This window comes from Daphnia pulicaria, chromosome 10 (assembly GCF_021234035.1).
Source record: "Daphnia pulicaria isolate SC F1-1A chromosome 10, SC_F0-13Bv2, whole genome shotgun sequence".
In the NCBI taxonomy this organism is placed as follows: Eukaryota; Metazoa; Arthropoda; class Branchiopoda; order Diplostraca; family Daphniidae; genus Daphnia; species Daphnia pulicaria.
In genome coordinates, this window is record NC_060922.1 from 3,819,561 (window position 1) to 3,842,654 (window position 23,094).

Sequence of the window (23,094 nt, forward strand, 5' to 3'; positions counted from 1 at the left end):
ATTTTTCAAAAAAAAGGTTCGAGTTGACGTCCGACGACCTATTCTGTGAAACTCTTTTTCCGTCCAATCGAGTTGACACTCGTCTTATTGTGGAGAAACTAACAAACAGAACGGGTCGCATCGATCAAAGTCACCAGCCCCCCAGAAAAAACTAGAGAATAAGTGAGGGGAAATGCTCGAACAACAACAACAACAACAACCACGACGCTACAATAATAGTCGGCACATTTATAAGAAAAAAAGTTGTTGCCATCCGAAAAAAGAAGAGGGTTTGAGCTTTGCTATTGGAATCGATTGTTTGTTTCTTTTACTTGTACGCATTGACGATAATCCACCATCCAAGTGTCCGCCTTATAATATTCCACGTCTTTTTTTCTTTCTCGAGTCTCTCAGTCTCAATCAAAGCCGCACCTGCTCTACGCCTACTCTCTTTTTTCCCTTCCTTGTGAGACAATCCTCCACTGTTGAGCTCGAATAATTCCGGGTAACAGTATCAAATTATGAAAATTCTAAAGGCCGGCCAGACGTGTCGAGTTTCCAACAGCAAACAGGACTAAGGGAGAAAGAAGGAAAAAGAGAAAAATGATAATCCTAAATTCAATTATAGAGGGAACAACCCCAGCCGACCATTTGAACTTTTGACGGTCTCACACGCCATATACATTCACAAGGAGGGGGGGAGGGGAGTCAAATAAACCTCCGACGTGCAGTGCAGAGAGAGAAACTGAAAGTATAAAAACTTCGACCTCAATCAGCAGCTCACACGATGTTTCTCCCCTTATTTCCAAGTGACACATGTGCTGCCAGTTAGAGCGAAATCTACGAGGGTAAAAGGGAATGTAGTATAACCTTTGTCAAGTTATAACCAGCACACACGGGGTGTAGAGGAGAGTAACAGCAGCAGCCCCTCTTAACTCGATTGTTAACAGTCGACGAGAGCGCAGCAGCACAAACGCCGAGGTTCTTATCTACGAGTCAGTGCGTTTTTTGGAGAGGGGGGGAGGAGGGCCGGGCGTGTATAGAGTCACGTTGATGAGAATCATCAAAACCTTTCATATTGTTATACATACACTTGTATTACGCAATTTTCTCTCTTTTTTTTGATTCTCTTAATGCGAGGGGCTCACATATTACAGACACCGACGACGACGAGCCAAGGATCAATGACTTTTTTTTTTCCTGGAAAGCTTTTGATATTTTTTTTTTGTTTTTTTTCAAGTAGGAGCCAGGAGCCAGTGTATAGTCGAGTACTTTTTTCTTCTTTCAGGAGCTCCTTGTTCATTCGACTTTGAAGTTGGAAACAAGCGCAAACGACGACGGTGTCGCTCTTTTTCTTTGCCCAGATTTGTATTTTTCTATTTGATGTCTTTCTCTCTCTTCGACTATTCATCGAATTTCCCCTCAAGTTTGTCTTCCTTTTCTCTCACGGCACAAACGCAGAGTCGACTGATTAGCCCTGCAACTGTGTTAGATAACTATCGTCTTCTTTCTTTCCCTTTTTTTAAAAAAATAAAACACGAAATCCTAAAGCGGTTGCCTCCTGCCTCATCCGAGAAAATTTCCCAATCGGATGGACTAGGACGCGTCAAACACTAAAAAACTTTTTCAACACCGCTCAAGTGCTTTTTTGTGTACTTATATAACACACACACACGACTATTATATGTTGACGGCCTCAGCGGGATTTTTTTCTTTTTCCTAGTCGACTTTGTGTCCGACCACTGCAGAGCCCTCGAGATGTGCTCCGACAACAAGGCAGGCGCACACACAAAAGAAAGAAAGTCTGAACCGCATACATATATAGCGTGTATACATAGCGGGGCGCTCACGGTCTATATCTATAATGTTCTATCATTATTTATGTGCGTTTACGCCTACGTCGTAAAAAACATCCGCGACAACAAAGGGAATAAACCTCCTCCTCCTCTCGGAATAATAAAACGCTGGTGAACAAGAAGAAGAAGAAGAAGAAAGTTTGAATGGTGTCGATCCTGCTCGGATGATGATGGCGGGGGGATCCCTTTTGGTACTGCTGCTGCTGCTGAAGAGAGTGTGCGGCGCATATCATTCTCTCTTTCTTTCTTTCCAGCTCTTTTGTATAAGTAGATATGTTGCGCGGCTGGTGCTGTGTTGTGTACAGTCGCTTTTATCAGTCGACTGGCCCTCCCGCTTCTTCTTTCTTTATTATTATTCCCTCCCGAACGCGCTCGCGTATTATAGTCGACGGCACGACGCGCCTATTATTCATTCTTGTTGCAAATTGCCACACAAGACTTTTTATTTTGTATTTTTCCGAATATTCTTCTTCTTCTCGTTAACTTTCGCTCTTAAAAGGTCAAGTCAATGTCGCCCAGCATCTTCTTCTTTTGCCTTGGCGTGTGTAATGTACATTTCCCTTTTTTTTTTATTTTTATTTTTCTCTCTCCCGAGAGTGAGAGAGAGAGAGAGAGCAATGATGGCGTGACGGATTCGATTTGTGTGAGCTGCTACTCCATCCGGATGCCTACGTGTTATTTCCCCTCCTTCTCCTCCTCCGCTCTCTTATACGGTTCATGTATAAATGTACATTGCGCGCACACACACACAAGTCATCAGGGAATCCGATTCTTAATGGCTCGGTATCATCGCGCCAACAAGCGTCGTCGGCGTCGGCGGCAACTTTTCCCGCTCTGCCAAATAAAAGGGGACGACGACACAAATATAACCCCAACAAAAAGTATAAATTCCGTATGTACCGGGAAAACGGTCACGAAATGTTCTTGTCTCTCTCTCTCGGCAGCTTTTCATCGTGACGTTACAGTTAATCTCGCAGACGAGAAGCTGCAGCAGCGCTAAACTATTATGTGCATCTGCGATATTTGAGCATCTCGCTCTAATGGCCAGTGTCGTCTTTGAACGGAATTGGGCACGAAACATTCATATTAAGGACCAAAAGGATACAAGATCAAAGGATAATAATGTGTGTGCACAGTACACACGGTCAAGAGCAGCAGCCAAGAGCGTGAATACTGCACCAATCCGCCGTGGACAACGTGACGCATAGTCGGGAATAATCCGTTAGACGGCCACATACAGATAGAAGCCAAAAAAAGAAAGCTAGAGAAAAAGGGAAAAACACAAGACACCCAGAAGTTTATATACATATACCTAGAAGAATTAAAAATGAATGTATACATGTAATTTTTTGGTTCCTTTATTTTTCTATCCCGTCTGCGCCATATAATCCCCGGGAGATGTCGACTTCTCGCCTATTCTTTTTTCTCTTTTTATTTCCCCGACACAAGGCCACGCCACACGTATGTACACGTCCATCTTGTCGACTTAGGATCTATTTATCACGAGAACTTTGTCTAGCGGGACTCTATATACATGTATGTGCGGCTTTTCGGATGCGGCGGCGGCGGCCCCCTTGCACACACTGTATAGACGCGGTTTACGTTTTCGCTTTGGCTGCTGCTGCTGCTGGCTTCTCTCGTGTATAAAAGATTAAATTCCCGCAGGGACGTGGTAGGACAGAGAAAAAAAATGGCAGCCAAAAAGGATGGAAAAGAAGAGGTTAATTCAATGTTATATTCGCCGGAGAATAGATATAGTACTATAGAAAGTAACGGCGCGGGTCTATAGACTTGCACGGAGACATGAACACGGTCAAATGAATTGACGGTTAGATGTGTACGTTTTGTGGAGAATAGCGACAGCCCAGAGAAGATAAACGAGGGACTCTGTACGTACAAGCCGCTGGGGGAAAGCATTCGATCAATTTGTTGGTTGCGGCCGTCCGTGTGACTTAACTCGCCAAAAAATTGTTCAGAGTCTTTCATCAAGTCTTCCCCTACACATAGTATACACAACCGCGTGTCGTTATTGAGCTTTCTTTTCTTTTGATATCGTTTATGTTTCCATGTATTGTGGCCACCCATCTCATCTCAGGCGTTTAAGCCTTTACATATACGAGCGTCCAAATTTGTTTGGGGGTTTCGTCGAGTGAAATTTGCATGTCAGATGAGGGAGAGAGAGAGGGGGAAAAAAAAAGAATCAAAAAGTTACAATAGGGAACGACTCGCTGATGAGTTATTCAGTCAGCGTGATGATGATGAAAAGCCGCACTGGGTTTTTCATCTTCCCATCAACCCTTGCGTCATCTCATATTTATGATAATGTCGGCGGTTTTTTTTTTATTTTTTATTTTTTCCCCTCCTTTTATTTTCTCGTTTCACAGAACGTGAACGACAAAAGAGTATATATGCGCGCTTGAAACTCTTGATGAATTGCTGGATCGTTCATCCATGTACAGTATATATCGCCCCCCTGCCATTCTTTTGGGTTGCGCTATCAATTCAGATCAATTCCCGTTTACATTCCCAATTGTTTTGCTGACCGTTTCGCCCAATCGATCGAATGACGTCGTCGGAGAATTCCAGCGTCCCCGTTTCTTTCGATTGCTCAGTTTCAATTACAAAACTATTTCGCCCCCCCCCTCATCTGATGTCAAGTATAGGATAGTCAAGTGTGGTATTCCGAGTAATCAACGTCACCAGAGATCACGACTCAAATGAATTTGGCTCGTTAATAAGTTAACTGCTTAGTTTGGTGAATGAAGCGTTGATTTCATTACGTGGATATCCGCGAATCGCATGCGTGCAAAAGTTCATTGAAAAATACCTGGAATCTATAATTCATTTGGAATTAATGGCGCTCTGCTGGCCAACAAGACAACAAACCTGTGCAATTCTTCACGACGACGACCGGTAACGACGGTGATTTACAAATTCGAAACAATACCAAATTTATGTCTGACATTTAGACTAAACAAATTGATTTAAAAAAATATCCTTTTGGCCAATCAGCGTAGTCATGGCGAGTGTAATGGCAAGGATGCCAGTCGAGTAGTTCTCGGTTTTTATAGTTTGAAATGGGGGGACGCCAATTAATTTTAACTGTTAACTATTTCGGAGGACTATGCCTATGAACAAAATAGGAATAAATATTAATTGACTCTTATTGGCTTCTGCGGGCACGCCCCTCTCGACTGCTACGTCAGTACTTTACCCGTGTGCTATCCTAATTATCTATTTATGGATCGTCCAATTATTTTACTGTCACTTCCGAGCAGAACAACGTATGAGTAGTGCAATTTTTACAAGTGAATAGCGAAATCCTCTTCCCATTCCGCGAATAATTATTTATTATGCAGTGCGAGCGCTATAAGATTCTGCTGTGGATGCCGGCAGGCTTAGAGCAACCCACTAAAATTGTTTGAATCAATGATTCAAAACTGAAATAACGTTTTGGTGAAAAGGGAACGATTCGCTATCTTGAAAAGACTCGTTGACATTGTTACTCGTATTACGACGCTTGGGTACCGTTAGAAAAGTCAATGATTGTAACATGTACCCGGAGGAACGATTGGGGCGTAGTTTTCAAATAAAATTTCATTTTACAAGAACCAGTGAAATACTGTTAGCTAACACTTGAAAAATAAATTAGTTTACTCAACACCTGCAGGTAATATGACTCAACGTTTGCTTTTTGGGCTGATTTACCCCTAGGAAAACTATACAGTAAAAAAATAAGAAATTACTAATGCTAACGTGATGAAGGGCTAGTAAGAAAATAAAAATGACAGCATGAACGAATGCTCCCATGAATATGCCGAAAGGTCATCTCTCGAGGGTCATGTTCATTTTCCTCTTCGCCAGCGCCCGCACACAGAGACAGCCTAGCTATCATGTTATCCACAGCTTGTTATCATCTAGCCCGAGTTTATGTAAACAAGTTTCCCCTTGGTCCGTTCAAATTGACAGGGCACAACAATAATAATAAGCTCTCAGACACGCTAACAAGAACTTACGCCCTCAAGCTCTGCTCTTCACCAAAGTCTGTTCTCCTTTTTAAGTTGATGATGATAACGAACGTACATGTATAACACAATTTATCTACACATTATATTTTAGTCTCTTCTTTCAACAATCTTTTTTTTTTTTAAACTTTCCCTTTACATCGTTTTCGTGACTGAAAAATAACAAAATAAACGAGCCGTCGCGTCGAGTTCGTCGAGTATGGCCGACTGGCCGTACCTCGAGTGAGAAGAGGCTTCAGTCGAGAATTGACTCGAAAATTCGGAAAATAAAAACAGTAACAAACATGGCCTACCTATGACATTTCACTTTCTACAACTGCTGACTGTAACGAGAAGTTATCAATCAACAGGTTTCTTAGAAGTCTTTTATTTGATTGAATTCATAGTTTAACAATGTAGTTTTAATTTTAACTATTCGTTTTTAGGATCCATATTGGTTTTCATCGTTAAGCAAGGATCATGGAGGAATCCCATACACCCAACACTCATAGCCATCATAACAGTAAAGAACGGACAAAGAAAAGCCCACATCCGATTCCTGAAGTGAAAATTCAGATTGATTGTTCTTCTCGTACGTCTTCCAGTCACAATCACAGGGGTGCTTCTTCAGATGGGACGTTGACAGAGAATTCTTCCTCAGAAACACCTTGGAATCGGGAAGCCAAAAGAACTAAGATATTTCACCCCAAGCCTCCCAGGAAGGGTATGACATCATTTAGCCTAGCATATTTTACTTTCTTCTCTTGGTGGCATGACTTTTTTTTAACTAGCACTACCAGATCTCCTGTAGTCAGTTGCATGCCTCATTATGATTTACACATGTCCTTTTCTCCATGTTATGTGCCTGTTTTCCCTTGCTTCTTTGTTGGCTTGTTTGTTGTAAATTGTCAGCTAAGGAGTTGTACCCAGAAAGTTCGCACAGTTCCCACTCATTCCTCACAGATGTGGCTGATATGAGGTCCATGGAGACGGCGCTGATTCAACTAGTCAACGATTTTCATTCTGGGAAACTCCAAGCATTCGGCAAGTTTCAGAGCCTTTAGTTTTTATGGCGTAATTTTAATAATCAAAATTTCGGAATTTGTAGGTCGTCACTGCAGTACTGATCAAATGGAAGCTATTAGAGACCAGCAGGAGAAATTGGCGAGATTACACTTCGAACTTGGAGCGCAGCACGATGTCAACGCCCAGCAGACGTCGGACAACATGAATGAACTCGTATCTGCTTTGGAGCATCTCTCCCAAACCATTGAACAATTACATCCACACTCTAGCCAGAGCCAAAGTGATTCAAACTAGCTTACCTCATAGTTCTGCTGTACAGTTTCAAGATCATTTTCTAAATTGATATTATACATTTCGGATCCTTTTCCATCATTCTGTCGAATTTTAATTTGAACCACGTCATATTTTTCTACCATTACACAGCTATCATATAAAATAACCTGACTAATCCTCAACATGTCTCATAAGTGTATTGCTGATGGGATGTGGCGCTACTACCTTCAGCATTATGATTTTCTCATTAATGTGACCAAAATGAGAAAGTATGAGAATAGTGAAGAAACGATGACAATGACCAAAGTATCCCTTTCAACAACCAAATATATTGTATTAAAAATATAAATCAACTAATTAGCTGGGTTGATTCTTAATCCATATTACCGATCAACGGACAGCAAACATTAGTCAAGAGGCGGCATCGGTCCTTTTACCCAATCAACAATAGTCTTATCGCACCAAACAAATAGCCCTTTAGGTTCTTGCACATTAGGAGGCAACAGGGCCAGCCACGATGGAGCAACGGCACCTAAATACAACAACATACCAGAAATCAGTAACGCACTTAATAATTTATTAGTAGAAATTGTGTTACCTTTTTCAATGGTGAGGACTCCTCTATATTCTGACATTTGAGTGTTAACATAACCGGGGTGAACGTGGTTGATGATGATGTCTTCGCGTGAATCGCGTTCAAAGTCTCTGTGTTGGATGCGGGTCATTGCGCTTACACCGATTTTTGATACGATGTAGGTCGTGTAGTAGCCAGTTGCAGGCCAGCCATACTTGGTATGTTCCCCTTTTTGAGCTGAACTGTTAATAAAGAACTTTTCTATCAAAATTCAATTCACTGTAGACTTCTAAGCTGAAATAACTTACTCAACAAAATTCTGCATCAGACCATCAAGTTCTTCGTAGGTCAAATCTGGTGAAGACAGCTTAGCTTTCAACTCCATAGCAACTGAATCTTCTCCTTTAATTTGTGTCAGATGACCCAACATGCTAGAAAGGTTCACCACCCTTGCATGTGGTTTGAGGATAGGAAACAAAATTTTGCAAACACGTTGAGTGTCAAAATAATTGGTTTGCATGGTTGTTTTTGCATGTTCAGCAAAGACTTCATCAGGCAGTCCTTCCTTGAATGGAAGTAAAATTGCAGCATTGTTCACAAGAACATCCAACCCTCCATAAGTGTCTTTTAAGTGATCTCGAAGTTTTAGCACACTGGATTCATCATTGATGTCCAGTTGATGAAACTTTGGCTGTAATCCCAACTTCTTCAGTTCTTCAACAGCCGCCAGTCCACGTTCTTCACTTCGGGCAGTGAGATATACTGAACCTTCGAATTTGGCACATAGTTCCTGTACTGTGGCAAATCCTATACCCTGATTAGATCCAGTTACCTAAAATTGTTTGAAATAAAGACAAGATTGTGTGAATGTATGCTTAAAATATGTGTGCGACATGTGGCACAAACGAAGAGAAATTACCACAGCGACTCGGTTTCCTGACATAGTTCAGATGGAGAATTTGTTTGACCTTAGCGTAAAAGTGCGAAGTGTGAACTGTCAATGTCAGTGAACTGTCAAATTCCAAAGCAGAAGACGTGCGGAAAATTTTTAAGAAACTCTGGAGTACGCAAGTCGCTAGATGGCATTAACAGTTTAACACTTAGTAGCTAGCCTATGGCAAAAATGGTTGTTTTACTGAAACGTGTTAAAGAGCTCGATATCTTTCAGTAACTTTTGGTAAATCAACTCAAAGGCACTGATTATTTTTACTGAAATCTGTAAGGTTTTATATTTTTCTTTTCGATATTGACCTTACCGATCGATTTAAGAAAGCAATCGATTACCTGAATGTTTTTACTTTTTTCCCCCTTCCCCCTTTTTTCCAGCAGAAGGAAGAAAGGAATATGGCCGGTTTACGGTTTTTGACGTGTCGTTCAGTCGTTCTCAACTGTGATTTTGTTGTCCCCTTCCCTAAACTCATCATCGCCATGAATCTCATCTCTATGTAATTCTTATTGTTATTGTGATTTCTCCGTTCTAATTGAGTGACGTGAAATAAGGGATTTTCCACTTAACCTTGCACAATCTCAGCTGTATTACTAAGTCTCAATACCTTGCTGAACAGTCACGCTTCAGTATTAATCGCGCGGTTTTCATCTATCCCCTTTTGTGATAAATAAAAACAAAAAAAAAACATGTCTCTTGAAAAGAGTCTCAACCTGGACAATGAAGAGTCTCCCGTTGGAGTGGTCAGACTCTTAAAACAGATGTCTGAGCCTAGTGATTTCAATAGCAGCATCAATAATGTTCAGTCTGGTGTGGTGATTTCTCGGCAGAGCTCCAGTAAGTCTCTGGGACATTCTTCAACAGCAGATTCCAGCTTTGACAGCATCTCCCCCGAACCTCTTAGGTAAATTGCAAAACATTTACTTAATCGTCAAACATTACAATGTTAATGACAATGGGTAAACACACACAGGATAATAAAAGAAAAGAAACACATTGTTTTGCATCACTAGTCACTGCCATCTGCTGGTAAACAGATGAGGATATACAAACTTAACTACGGCGCGTGCGCCTTTTGGGCCGTTATATTATACACGTTTGCCAATCGGTGGAAATGCTGCTCACGACTGTTTATTGATCTGTGCGTCCCCATGTAGCCTTAGCTCTTTTTCCTCTGCTCAGCTCATCCGCATTGATTGCTACGTGTCAGTTAAGCTGGTCCGGTGTTCTTCAGTTGCTGCTGCAACGGAAGAAAAAAGTCGTCAGAAAGCCGCAGTCATTCGATTGATTGCGGAACTTTTGCGCAGTAGCCAATGAAATCAGGAGCGGATATTATGTGTGAGCAACGTGTGATCAAATAATTTCATCGTTTTTTTATTCCAAGGTAAGGAAGGACTGATATGGCAACAATTCACGTTGGTGTGTTGTACCTTGGACTTTTTCAAAAGAGCTGAAGAAGTCTTAGGAGTTATAAGTATCGACAGATTTGCGCGTGCCTGTCTGTGTAGGGCGTCCTTATCGATTTGAAACCAGGAAACGACCAAAGAAAAAGTGTAGGAAGTATGACAGAAACGAGCAGGACAAGTTGTGGCCTTGACAAATGATGTTGTTGTCGACGTTGTTCCGTCTTCAGATGGAACATCTTTAACATTGTTTTTTATCATTGGCAATTATTTTTATCCGTTCGTTGATGGCAGTCTAGAAAGCAGCGAAGAACAAACGTCGCCAATACGGAATCGTATCCGTCGGAGCGAAACTCTGCCCCCAATCATCTGCAGATCCGAAGGTTTGTTATTTAATATTCATTCATTCTGTTTATGAAAGAATTCAAATTAAGTTGTTGTTTTTTTTTTCTTATAAATTAAAGGGGATTCGGCTGAAATTCCGAATGGAAACATGGCGACAACCGGATTGGACCATGGTGGAGGATCTTCTCATCTCACATCGCCGGAACGATTGGCTCCCGCACTTTCCTACCCTTGTCTGTTTACGGCCACGACGTCGACGTCGGGAAATTTATCGACGACCACAACGGCCACGTCCGGCCTCTCCAACTCTTTGCTCTCCTCTTCACCAAACTTGGCCGGTGCGACAGTGGAAGGAACAGCAACAACACCGTCTTCATTATCATCGTCGTCGTCATCCAACAACAATTCCTCGTCATCGGAGACGACGGAAGCGATTGGACCATCACCATTGGCCCCGGCTTTTTCATCCTCGTCCCCCCTGAACAGCAGCAACAGCACCGGCTGTTGCAATGGCTCCGTGGCGGACCATGAAATGAATCCTTTAGTTTCTTCCCCGTCGCCGATCCCCGGCGGTCATCAGAGACCGTCCAGGTCCCGTAGTCCATCCAGCCCGTCGCCTACCCGACGGAACGATGAATCTTCTAGTAGAGAAGCTAGTCTTGAGAAAGCTTCCAGTAGTGCGGCCATTGCCGCTGCTGCTGGCGTAATAGGAGTTGGTATTAGTAGTGGAGGTGATGTTTCGCTGGATCAGATTTCCGTCGAAGGGGGTGAATCTGGAAGCGCTGGATCGATGCGATCCTTTGAACATTTGCCGAGAAATACGCCCAGTGGTCCGGAAAGTATTAACGGTAGCAAGGTATTTCACATTTTAAATTTTACTTTTTTTTTTTAATAACCTTGATTGAATTACAATTGATTTTTGCTTATTAATTCGCCAGCAGGGTCGTAGTGGCGGAAGGAAAAAGTCTGCCTGGTACCAAATGTTGAATCCGACGTACCGCTCACGTTGCGAGGATTTCAAAAGGATTTTCAAAGATTTGCCGGTCGACGAGCGATTGATTGTCGATTATTCATGCGCCCTGCAACGCGACATTTTACTGCAGGGTCGCATTTATGTGACGCAGAATTACCTCTGCTTCTACGCGAACATTTTCCGCTGGGAGACGCTGGTATGAAAAAAAATTCTTTTTAAGTAAAAAAGAAAAGAAAAAAAAAATCAATTTGCTGTTTATCGATTTTATCAAATTCTGTGGCGTCGGATCTTTACTATTCCATTTTTTTTTTGTACACAAAGGTGCAACTCCGATGGAAAGAAGTGTCTTCACTGACAAAAGAAAAGACTGCCCTGGTGATCCCCAATGCAATCCAGATCTGCACCGAGGCGGATAAGCATTTTTTCTGTTCTTTTGGGGCGCGTGACAAAACCTACGTTGTCCTCTTCAGAACTTGGCAGCAGGCTCTTCTCGATCAGGTTTGTATTGATTTCCTTTAACTTTTCTATTATACATGGAGGCAGGCGGCAGCCCTGACGACAAGATTCTTTGATGCATCCTGCGTGAGCAGCGTATAAGATAAAGAAAGAAAGAATGGGGGGTTGACGACCGATCGAGAAACAGTACCATCTACTGGACAGTTCTACAGGCAGGAAGGGAAATGGGAGCCGAGATAAAAATTGTCTAGTTGAAAAAAAAACTGAAACAAAAAAACTAAAGCCAATGACTATGTGAAAATGAAGAAGGGATAAGATAAGAAGACACACCAAACTTTAGCGTAGGGGGTTATAGTCGAGAGTATCTGTTCTTTTTTTACTTCCTTCTTTTTCTATCCAATTGTTGATGATTCTCTCTGTCTCTCTTTCATTTTTTCCCTGATTGGTTCCGACGCTTCCGTCTCGGTTCTTTGGGTTTTTTCACACTCGTTCGTTTGCGGTGGCCGTCGTCGGTGTCTCTTTTTTTCACCTCATACGAAAACCCAACGGAAATCACTCACGCACATACGCACGCACTCGTTTGCAGCCGTTAGGCAATCAGGAATTGTGGAAGTTCGTCCATTCTGTCTACGGCACTGAGTTGGGGTTCAGCAGCAACGACGAGGCCGGAACTTCTTCGTCCATCGTCTGCGGAGTCAGCGCTTCCGCCGGCGAGGCCTCTCCTCTATCGGAAGTCAACCAAGTCCAGCCGTCTATTTCTTTGCAGCAGCTCAGCTCGCCCAGTCCATCGCTTCATTCAGCCCAGACGTCCAACGACGACGACAGTGGCAACGTCCTCCACCAGCCCATCAGCCACAACGCCATCCGAAATCGGCACCATCATTACAGTCGACGCCTTCAGGTGGGTCCTGATTCTCACTCACTTCATTCTGCATGTCTGTCCGTCTCGTCCGTTGCATCCATCTGCCGTTTCTCTCGTCTCTTTCCACTTCATCGTCTTCTATGTCTATCCGATTATAATCTCTGCAACAGATGGCGTTCGCAACAACTTTCACCATTCTTACCGCTAGATGGCAGTCAACCAAGTACCTAAAAAAAACGGTCAAAAAAAGACTCGAGAGACAGCATGCACGGGAAAAAAAAAAAAAAAAAAACAAAAAACGCAATTGACACAACATAGACTCATTGGGAGTCATTTGAACGTGAAGTTGGAGGGTGGTTGTTGTTGTTATGCCGGAAGGGCATGCGTGGACTGCTCTTTTGGTCCCTTTGCGACGCAGTAAAGATAAAGAATTAAAAGGAAAAAATAACTTATGGAATGTTGAAACCTACAAAAACGATCAACCAAGGACAAGGAGGGTCCTCTTCATCAATTGAAAGATGTGGGTTCTAATTGGAAACTGCTTTCTTCTTAATGAAATCAAAGGTTATCCATTTCAAACCAGTTATCGACCGTCGACCTCGATCTTATCTTTGAAAAATGTCGTCCGTTTCCTTTTTCCTTGCGATAGGGAAAAGTGTCAGACAGTTTTTTTTATTTCTTTAGATGAGCATGAAATTTGTTTATCACTCAATTGGTTGCCAATCATCTTTTAAATCACTCTTTTTTTTATTCGTCGTTTTTGAGGAACAGTTTATTTGTTTTTTAAAAGGAAACAAGCCGATAATGACGTCATTTCGCTTCCTGGAGCGATTCGTGATTCGATCAGCTGTTTAAGTGCGCGTGCACCGAATGAATAAAATACTACTGCGCTGCGTGACCCTTGTTGTGGGTGGGTAGACAGGCAGGCAGGCAGGCAGGCAGAGGGCACACTAACTAACGAAAATTTGACATTCAAACCACTGTCGTACGCGTGTTACGAGTTGTTGTTGTTACAAAATTAATGGAAAAAAACGTCTGTAATCGGTCGATCATATTGGAATTGCTGATGGTCCACCTACTCAACTACCGGGTGTATAGTGGAATTGTCCTTGGGTGTCGTGACTCACGGCCGTCGCTCAATTATGCAAACGGATAATGGAAAAGGTGATGTCGGTAACATAAGGAAACTTTAACAGAAAATAGTCTACACAGTGGGATGAGAATTAAAAAAAAAGGCCGAAGAAGAAGAATCGGATTGCTCAAGGACGGGTGGACTGGAGTGAGTAAGCCACATCCTTCTTTTTTTCTTTTCCCCCCAGTTTCTTTTTTTTTTTTTTTATTTCACTGGCACTCACGATGCGTAGTATATAGTAGCGAGACACGTTGAGTTTCGGGTCCAGTGCCGTGGAGGAGAGTCTCAGAGAAAGATGACGGGTGACGAGGTGAACGTAGCGTCTCGGCATCAGATCTTGTTGCCTATATCCGTCGAGTACACTGAAGAACCGGAAGAGCACGTGGATAATCAGAGTACAACCAGCGAAAGTATGGCGGAAGACGATCATTTGTGTACGGCCGCCGTGGTCATTGTAGTTGACGATCCCGTTTCCCATGTGACGACAGTCGAACCACCACCTCTCATTCAGGTATCCCGTCACTCAGACACTTTCTGTTCAGTGGGGAAATTTTTAATGTTTTTGGCTTTTTGGTTGATTGGTTTATTGATTCGTTTGATGTGTGGTGTTTGGTGTGAATTAGACGAAGGCGGCGACCCTTTTGGACGAATTGTTTTATCTCTTGTCCATGGATGGCGAAGCACTCTTCTACGACTCTGTCCATTCTTCTTCTTCTTCTTCCAATTGAACGGCACAATTTCAAAAATTCTATTAGACCGTCTTCTGACGGCTATTGTTTCTTTTTGTTCGTTTTGGTCGCTTCTATTTATTACACGCCCCGGTTGTTCTTCTTTTCTCCTCGACTTATTTCTGTAGTTTCTGCCTATCGCAATGATTTCAGATCGGGTCAACACTTCCACCGTCCAGAGAGCCAGTATTTATAAAAAGAATCCAGGTACATGAGTCCTTGCCAAACGGACACACACACAGAAAAAGAAGAAGTAAAAGTTTTTCAAGAGAGTCGAGATTAGAATAGAACGGCGGTGCAATGACGTCAGCCTCTCTCGGCCTTGCCTTTTTTATTTTTCCTTTTGAGTCGCCAGTTTCGCCACCAAAAGTTTGAATTCTTTTTTTCTTTTTTTTTGGTTTCCTTTGGAAGTTGACCAAGTTTTTCTCTGAAAATTCAGTGCTCGAATTTTCGCCCTCTTAATTGGGAATGTTTGTAAAAATAACAGCTTGCCACTTTTTTCTTTCTGAAGACAAGTTTTCCATTGTTTCCTTTTTGTATTTCGTCTGAATTTTATTAGCTGCCGGGTGACGGAACGGGATCCGATTGGAGAGAGTCGCTCGGTATCAGCAGCGGTGCCAGTGGTGGTAACAGCGTCGCCGGAGTGGGCGGATTAGTGGCAGTGACGGAAAGAGGAGGAGGATCGACTGGAATCATCTTGAAGGACAACATGCCGTCAGCTGGCGGAGGTGGTGGAACGGGCGATGCCGATGTTCCCCCGCCTTACAGCGAAACGACCGAGTCGGAAGATGAGCGTTACATGAATGACGAGGCCGTCCAGTGTCCCGTCTTGCACGAAGGCCGCGAAATGGTTAACATGGTCATGCCCATGAGCGTCGACGAGCTCTTTACTCTTCTCTTCACCAATTCCACGTTTTACATTGATTTCATCACCACAACTCGCAAGTGCACAGGTACATAAATTCAATCAAGCAATACAAGACATATGTTATTTCGAAATGTGAAAACTAACGAATTTGGGCCAAACAGATTTAGATGTGAGCCCATGGCAGGAAGGCGAGACGAATCCAGCGGAGAAATTCCGCAAGGTTGCCTTTACTATTCCGCTGAGTAACAACATTGGAGTCAAAAGTACACGGGCGGTTGAGAGTCAGGTAAATTACAAATCAAATTTACGAGGAATTCAGATTTGACGTTAATGACGTTTGCGACTTTGCCATTTTAGACATTATTGGATGTAAGCCGACCGGGCGATTTTTACGCGATCGATGTGGAAGCCTCAAACAGTGGAATTCCGTACGCCGAAACGTTTGCCGTCTGCTGCCATTGGTGTCTGATGCGATCGGGTTACAGAAAGTCGCGCCTCGTCATTTACTCGCAAATAAAATACAAGAAGTCCGTATGGGGAATCGTCAAAAGTAAAATTTTAAAATAAAAAATTATCTGAATTCACCGACTTAACGCGAATGTTTAATAATAATTTTCAGCTTTTATCGAGAAAAATGCTTGGGCTGCTCTTGAGGAGAATTTCGACCAAATGAAACGGAGCTTATTGTCAATGCAATCATCGAGAGACGCCGAAGATGTCAGGATCGAAAGACGCGCCGAGTTGCCCTCGTCGTCGGGCACAGGATCCGGCGGAGCCATGGGCGTCGGTGGGCCAATGAGTAGCGGTGGTCCGTTAAAGAAGAGACACCACTCAAGAGCCAACAGGAGGCGCAAGGAGGGAATGATTGACAATGGATTGATGGAGAAACGATCGAAGGAGTCACCTCGGTCGTCCAGAAGCGTCAAACAATCGGGAACTGGCGCTGGTGGCGGATCTGGCAGTCTAGGGGTTGTACGCCACAGTAAAATGGCGGCCTCCTCTTCTTCTTCCTCACCGACTCCATCTTCATCAGGATCGACGCCACCTGGTGGTTGCAGCGCTGTTTTCTATGTCGTTTTAGTTTCGCTGGTTCTTTTGCTCTGCACCAACGGGTTCCTCTTCTCCAAGATTTGGGCATTGGAACAATTGGCCGAGGAACTTGCCCGTCATCCGCCATCTTGCCTTTCGGCCGCCAACATGGCCGACCTTCGTGTATTAACGTGAGTGTAACCATTTCTGTCACTTTGGCAACCAAAATTGAAAGAAATAAATTTTCATTTTTCTTTTCTTCTTCTAGAGCCCAGCCGAAATCACCGGAAGAATGGATGCGGATATTGCGGCAACAAGAGACGCTTTATCGATCGACCGAGTCCAAATGGCGGTCGACTCTGTCGGCCATGAGCGGTTACTTGAAGCAAACTCAAGAATCGCTGGCGAACCTTGAAAGAGAAATGGAACCCGATTCCGATTTGATCCGCGCCATTTTAGAGAAAATCCAACCACCTGCCTCCTCTTCTCCTTCGCCCGTTCCTCCCGTTAAATACCATCCACCTCGATCGACTCCTGCGACTGACGGCGACGACCCTACCGATCCGCCCAGTTAACCCTAGGAAAAAAAACAATTATTCAATCATCACTTTAAAAATCCTATTCCATTTGTGACCACCTTTTAAAAGTTTCCTCTTACATACACACACACACAATTCACACACGTGCACACACACACAAACAAACAAAAAAAAACGGGCAGGATCCCCCCTGTTAAGTTTTCATTCTTATTATAATTATTCTTAAAAAGATTACAAAAAATATATATTATATTCAAAAATTAGGTGAAAAAGAAACAAAAATAAGGAAATGTGTGTGTGGCCCACGGCGTAGCTGCCCAACCCCCCATGTTTAAAACTATTCCAAAAAAAGAGATAAGATGTGGTATTGTTAACTGCGATAAACCCCTTCTTCCCCCGAACACTCCTCCCATTTGTGAAGAGAAGGAAAAAGTCTTGTTATTTGTCATATCATCTTATTTGGCGGCAACGTATAAAAACAAACCTCGGTTATCTTTAATTAGATTGAAGGCACCCTTTGTTGTTTATAGATACTTAGCCCACTTGTGTTTCATACATATAAATAATTGTGTATAGGAAGAGCCGAGAAGAAAGTGAATTCACCCAGTCAAGATGATGAAGAAGGTAAAAAAAAAGTCCTGATGATTGTGTGTGTTATACTATTATTTCTTGTCATGTAATTTGATTGTTTCGTCTATCATCGAAAATAATATCTAATAGGAAATGGAATTTCCCACATTTTCAAGTGTTTTCAAATCTCAATGTTTTTAACAAATACTGCCGCCATCAGCTTATTATCTTAAGCTGAGAATGCATTTTTTATCTTTTCAGGTAGTCGACGTTGGTTTATCCTATGATAACAATGAACGTCATTTCGAATGACGACTTGAAAAATAGCAGTCCACAGCAGAAGGCGTTGCAATCGAATCCCACGTAGGTCGAAACCGTTTCTTAACCAACGAGATGATGCATTTTTCTAAATTAAGAAATGATCTGTCGATAGAAATCAGATACAAAAACTTACCCAATGATTGAAAAAGGTTAATGATAAACAGGATATGGTAAAAAAAAAATTTGAACGTCAAGTATCGTCGCTTGATAGATTAATGGTCGAAATGATTGTTTACATTTCGGTCAAGAGTCGTCACGTCCACTGCGAACCTTCAGAGCTTTTGTAATCAGTTTGGAAAGCCGAAGATTAGAGTCCGGTTAGACTTTGATAATATTTTTATTGTTACTTTACAGTTGAGCCAAGTGAGGCCGAGACATTCGTTCCACGCATGGCCGACGCGAGTGACGACCATCCATTGAGGCCGCCTCTCTGGTACCTGGAGTTCAGGCAACTGCTGCGCCGGAATCCAGAAGAGGCGGCCAGACGATGGACTCGGCATCTGGACGACAAGGAAAGAATCGACATTGTTTGGACTGCTGCTAAAAGTATTCATTTGGATGTGCTCGAATGGAGTTTGTTGTTGGAGAACCAAGCGACAAGAAAACGATGGATCGACGCCAACGAATTGCGGGACGAATCCGGTTTGTGTCTCCTGCACGAAGTGGCGTCCAATATCTACGTCACCGTACGCAAATTGTTAGCCGTCTTCCAGTTGTTGATCCAGCGGGTCGGATGTCAAGTCAACGTCACAGATCCCGACGGATGGACCGTCTTGCACTACGTCTGCGGATCTCACGTCAAACGCAACCGTCGCGGGCGCCAAATGTACATCTGCCTGTTGAAACTTTTAGTCGAGTCCGGAGCAGATGTTACTATCGATTTTGAGGGAATCACTCCACTTCATTTGGTTCACGAATCTCCCTGGGCTATCAGGTACTTGCTGTTGAACACTCCAGCCAGGGCTGACATCTCGGATACCTTCCAACGGACGCCTCTCATATGGATTTTACGAAATCCTCACCTTCCGCCTGTCCGACGCATTCCAGTCTCCATTTTCCGCGGGCGAATGGACTTTACCGAGGCGGATTACATGGGCCATTCCTTGATTCACTACGCCGTTCTTCGCGCCCAGTCTGACAAACTGGACGACACGCTGCGACTTATCAAGCGACTTGTTGACATTGGCGCAGACGTCAATCATCGAAACAAACGACTTCGTACCCCATTATTTTTTCTCGTTCACAAGCCCGACATGCGCCAACTGGCGGAATCGCTCATCCAGCGATTTAATGCTGATGTTAACATCGTCGACGCCGACGGTTTCACCGTCGTTCATATTGCAGCTATCCTGGGAAAATTGGATTACGTCGCCTTGTTCTTGCCTTACCTGAAAAGGAACGTGCGTACCATCAACGGCGAAACGGTTCGCACTTGTCTGGAACAGTACTGCGATCCTTCGGCTATGACTCCCGAACTGCAGAATGAACTGGCCTTACTGGAAAGCAAAAGTGAATTCAGAGCCAAGCGGGAATATGTCGAGCCGTACACAGTTTGGAATTACGTCCATCAAATGGATCGATTTAGGGGTCTCCTGTCGCTTTACATTGTGGACACCTTTATCCGGTATCGAGGAGGTAATAATATCACGTGTTATTTGAAATTAATGACATTGATTCAACTTACGCAAAAATTTACAGGTCGGTCGTTATTTACTGACTTTTTCCACCATATCAGCCACAGCGCAGCGATTATACAAAGAGCAAAAGATTTCTTGACCCACATTTCCAAGTGGAACGGATCTTCGCAAATTTTACTGGATATAATCGATCAGTACTCGGTCGTTATTCAGGACGACGCTTCCCAAAGTCAAAATATGTCTATTGAAGTAGAAGAATCTACCCAAATTGCTAGATCTGTTCATCAGATAGTCCTGAAATTGATGGAACAAATTCGGATTAAAGATGCTCAAAATACCAATTTCGGTTGGAAATTGGACGTTTTGCCCGTGGGAAGCTCCGTCGATGGCAGTAAAATTCTCCTGCCGGATGAATATGATTTCCTTGTTGTATTCCGCCGTTTCGAGACCCAAAACAAGTTGGTGTCTATCGGAGAGGATTACGTGGATCAAGTTGAAAAATTTCGGCTCTATTTGATTCAATGCATGCAAGAAATGGACCAACAGTTGGCCGGAGAGGAACTTGGATTTCAGTTTGTCGATTCCGAAATGCGACGGGTCTGTCTCAACATTCGATTGACTTGGCGGGGTAAACAATTGTCAAAAAACAGTGTTTTTCGCGGTTTAGCCATTAGCGTCGATTTGACGCCAGTTTTCCACTTCATCGGATGGGAAAATCAAAGTGGATTTCGACCACTTCGCCCGCTAGAGTCGCTGCCCCTATGGTTTCAACGCGATCAAACTGTTGAACATTTTCGACCGGTAAATTATAATACAAAATATTATCGCAAAAAGTATTCTCATAGCATTGATAAAATATTTTTAAAATTCAGCTTCATAATTGCCTGACAATACCTCCGTGCGCTGCGACGATGGAGGCCCGCTGTCTGAGTCATTCATCTCACTGGCTGTTTCAATATTGTCTAAAACTTTTGAAACTGATTGTCCAGAGTGAATGCATCATCCAGGACGAACCTACACCCAATTCGCATTTTCTGAAAGTGGCTCTACTCAAATACATCGACGAAAAAGGTCCCCCAGTCCAACATCAAGACGTGGCCCGATATGTGGCAGGAATCTGCCGCAAATTGCAGGACACGGACTGGCGTTTCAGAATTGATGATTTTGTAGCTGATGTCTTGATGCCCTCGCCTGTCGTTACTTTCAAGAAAGAACTTTTATCAATTTTGGATAGAACTTGTTGTTCTTCTTTTTTATTCCATGATTGTACTTTACTTTAACTGTTTTCATGTTGTAATCGAATGCGCATTATATAAAAGGGTGATATATTTTTTCGGTCCTTTGTTGGTTTTGAGATTCATTTGGGCATTTAGTATTTTCTATCTTGTCAAGTTGCCATGATTGATAAAATTATCTGTGTGTATCAATACGCCTGCATCAAAGTCTTGTCAAATAGTTATTGGTTATAACTGGATAAATCTATGTAAAACACGTATTCCAATTCGCTTATCTATTTGGAAAATAGCTATGAGCCCTATGACATTGGGTGGGCAATTCACATTATTATCAAAAAGAGTTGAACTTAGCAAAAAAAAACCCCTGAAATAACCTGTGGTTGCACAATGTTGCAAATAAATACAAAACGGTTGGATTGTAAAGTAATAAATGTCAGAATCTTATCCCCGCTTTCTTTCAATTTGTAAACCTTTAATCGGGGCATCGGAGTTTATGGTTATGGTTATTTTGTGATGACTTTCACTGGGAAATTTAAAAAGTTTAGACATTTGTCCAGTAGATGGCTTAAATAGAGAAGCAATGAGAAAGAAAAGACTGGAATGAAAAAAAAATCAATTGTGATTGAATTAATAATATCAAATAAAACAATAAAATGCATATAATCCTATAATTTATGTTAAAAGAAATAACTAGAGTAAATTATATTAAATGATGTGCAAAGTTGTGAACAGTGTTTGACTTTGGTGTGTGTCCCAAAAACAGTGTTTAGGGATGTTCAGGTTTCGGTACGAACAGCTCCAACTTGCCTACAGTCGCGATATCCGATTTGTCTTTTCAGCCATTTTCTCGTCTGTGTGCACACCGGACTAACGTGGTGGGTGATTATTTAGCTACTCCTTTTCAGTTTTACATTTCTTACAGTTAATATTATTCATTACCTTTTCCAATTGTAATTAATTGTTAGTCCGTTTTCCTTGAATGTCGATTGAATGAGTAGATTCGTTGTAGCATTAAGAGTAACATACAGCCGGTTTCACACGGCGTGCTGTCAATATTGCTGAACGTGCTCTCTTCTAATTTTCAGAAACACCATGGCTGATGATGGACATGAAGAACAGGCTGTTGTGGTGGCTGCCCCTCCACCCATGGCTGAACTCCCAGAAATTAAACTGTTTGGTCGTTGGTCTTGTGATGATGTCCAGATCTCTGACATGAGTCTTCAGGTTGGTTGTGTTTCTCTTGTAAACCTATTCTGTTGCGGGATATTATCCCTGTTTGAGGCTCTACTTCAAACAGACGAGTCACTCCTGCTACATTAAACTGATATAAATTTATTTGATCATGATTTTCATTGCTATCTTCATGTTTAAATTTGTGTCAAACATAATTAAAATTTAACTTCTCATTGTAGGACTATTTGGCTGTTAAGGAGAAGTATGCTAAATTCCTGCCTCACAGCGCAGGACGGTACGCTGCTAAGCGATTTCGCAAGGCCCAGTGCCCCATCGTTGAGCGAGTTACTAACTCATTGATGATGCACGGACGTAACAACGGCAAGAAGTTGATGGCTGTTCGAATCCTCAAGCATTCTTTCGAAATCATCCATCTGTTGACTAGTGAAGTATGTGACAAGCACACCTGTTTAAATTTTGACAAGACTAACCAATTTTGAAACCATTTAGAACCCGCTGCAAGTACTTGTGAATGCCATTATTAACTCTGGACCTCGTGAAGATTCCACCCGTATTGGTAGAGCTGGTACTGTTCGCCGTCAGGCCGTCGACGTTTCACCTCTTCGCCGCGTCAATCAGGTATACCATTAATTTGTTTACGTAAGGGCTAATAGAATAATTGATATTTATTTTCATGCAGGCCATCTGGTTGTTGTGCACTGGTGCCCGAGAGGCCGCTTTCAGAAACATCAAGACGATCGCCGAGTGTCTCGCTGATGAGCTTATCAACGCGGCCAAGGTCAGTTACAGAAATATGCCGTATTTCTTGCATTGTTTAACGTATTATCCAACTATAGGGATCAAGCAATTCCTACGCTATCAAGAAAAAGGACGAGTTGGAGCGAGTTGCCAAATCTAACCGTTAACAACAGATTCTGGTACGGTCAGTACCATCGACCCTCCAGAGGTGGTTTTGTGTCGATCAGTACAATACACAGAATTGCCCAATTAAAATTTTGTTGCGTTTTTCTTCGAAATTACATTGCTTGTTATTTATTGAATGTTAATTAAATGAATCAAGCATGCTATTATAATGCTTTGTTCGTAGTCTTATTGTGAAGGACTGACATTGCCTTTTGTTAAATCGATCAGCTTGATTTAATTA

The 23,094-nt window shown here is 42.5% G+C and overlaps 6 protein-coding genes across 11 annotated transcripts; 5 read left to right on the plus strand and 1 right to left on the minus strand.

Moving 5' to 3' along the window:
- Nucleotides 1-6,073: 6,073 nt before the first annotated feature.
- Nucleotides 6,074-7,237, plus strand: LOC124314480 (coiled-coil domain-containing protein 28A-like). Of its 3 annotated transcripts, none has more exons than XM_046779697.1 (4): nucleotides 6,074-6,221; nucleotides 6,286-6,563; nucleotides 6,752-6,883; nucleotides 6,948-7,237. In XM_046779697.1, exons 2-4 carry the CDS (start codon nucleotides 6,320-6,322, stop codon nucleotides 7,157-7,159), a joined length of 588 nt encoding a protein of 195 aa, XP_046635653.1. In that variant the 5' UTR covers nucleotides 6,074-6,221; nucleotides 6,286-6,319; the 3' UTR covers nucleotides 7,160-7,237. The 3 variants fall into 3 exon arrangements, with proteins under 3 accessions (XP_046635653.1, XP_046635652.1, XP_046635654.1); XM_046779696.1 differs by having other exon boundaries at nucleotides 6,075-6,210; XM_046779698.1 differs by having other exon boundaries at nucleotides 6,075-6,210; nucleotides 6,803-6,883.
- Nucleotides 7,238-7,447: 210 nt separating this feature from the next.
- On the minus strand, nucleotides 7,448-8,779 carry LOC124314469 (carbonyl reductase [NADPH] 1-like). Its single transcript, XM_046779681.1, has 4 exons — nucleotides 8,632-8,779; nucleotides 8,021-8,544; nucleotides 7,737-7,954; nucleotides 7,448-7,670 (listed from the first exon to the last, which is right to left on the minus strand). Exons 1-4 carry the CDS (start codon nucleotides 8,653-8,655, stop codon nucleotides 7,546-7,548), a joined length of 891 nt encoding a protein of 296 aa, XP_046635637.1. The 5' UTR covers nucleotides 8,656-8,779; the 3' UTR covers nucleotides 7,448-7,545.
- A 245-nt stretch (nucleotides 8,780-9,024) lies between these two features.
- On the plus strand, nucleotides 9,025-17,731 carry LOC124314402 (protein Aster-B-like). 4 transcript variants are annotated; one of them, XM_046779538.1, is made up of 11 exons: nucleotides 9,025-9,562; nucleotides 10,356-10,444; nucleotides 10,526-11,262; nucleotides 11,345-11,575; nucleotides 11,701-11,877; nucleotides 12,422-12,736; nucleotides 15,117-15,510; nucleotides 15,587-15,711; nucleotides 15,783-15,975; nucleotides 16,045-16,645; nucleotides 16,723-17,731. In XM_046779538.1, the coding sequence occupies exons 1-11, from the start codon at nucleotides 9,348-9,350 to the stop codon at nucleotides 17,027-17,029; spliced, it is 3,384 nt and encodes a 1,127-aa protein (XP_046635494.1). In that variant the 5' UTR covers nucleotides 9,025-9,347; the 3' UTR covers nucleotides 17,030-17,731. The 4 variants fall into 4 exon arrangements, with proteins under 4 accessions (XP_046635494.1, XP_046635495.1, XP_046635497.1 ...); XM_046779539.1 differs by having other exon boundaries at nucleotides 11,348-11,575; XM_046779542.1 differs by lacking the exon at nucleotides 9,025-9,562 and adding an exon at nucleotides 9,843-10,042.
- Nucleotides 13,326-14,663, plus strand: LOC124314490. The gene is made up of 2 exons (XM_046779707.1): nucleotides 13,326-14,340; nucleotides 14,453-14,663. The coding sequence occupies exons 1-2, from the start codon at nucleotides 14,125-14,127 to the stop codon at nucleotides 14,555-14,557; spliced, it is 321 nt and encodes a 106-aa protein (XP_046635663.1). The 5' UTR covers nucleotides 13,326-14,124; the 3' UTR covers nucleotides 14,558-14,663.
- LOC124314416 lies at nucleotides 17,507-21,016 on the plus strand. The gene is made up of 5 exons (XM_046779587.1): nucleotides 17,507-17,617; nucleotides 17,825-17,926; nucleotides 18,237-19,519; nucleotides 19,583-20,322; nucleotides 20,394-21,016. The coding sequence occupies exons 2-5, from the start codon at nucleotides 17,847-17,849 to the stop codon at nucleotides 20,799-20,801; spliced, it is 2,511 nt and encodes an 836-aa protein (XP_046635543.1). The 5' UTR covers nucleotides 17,507-17,617; nucleotides 17,825-17,846; the 3' UTR covers nucleotides 20,802-21,016.
- A 510-nt stretch (nucleotides 21,017-21,526) lies between these two features.
- LOC124314476 (40S ribosomal protein S5) lies at nucleotides 21,527-22,943 on the plus strand. The gene is made up of 6 exons (XM_046779691.1): nucleotides 21,527-21,631; nucleotides 21,842-21,980; nucleotides 22,169-22,378; nucleotides 22,440-22,568; nucleotides 22,630-22,728; nucleotides 22,787-22,943. Exons 2-6 carry the CDS (start codon nucleotides 21,849-21,851, stop codon nucleotides 22,853-22,855), a joined length of 639 nt encoding a protein of 212 aa, XP_046635647.1. The 5' UTR covers nucleotides 21,527-21,631; nucleotides 21,842-21,848; the 3' UTR covers nucleotides 22,856-22,943.
- The last annotated feature ends 151 nt before the right edge of the window (nucleotides 22,944-23,094 follow it).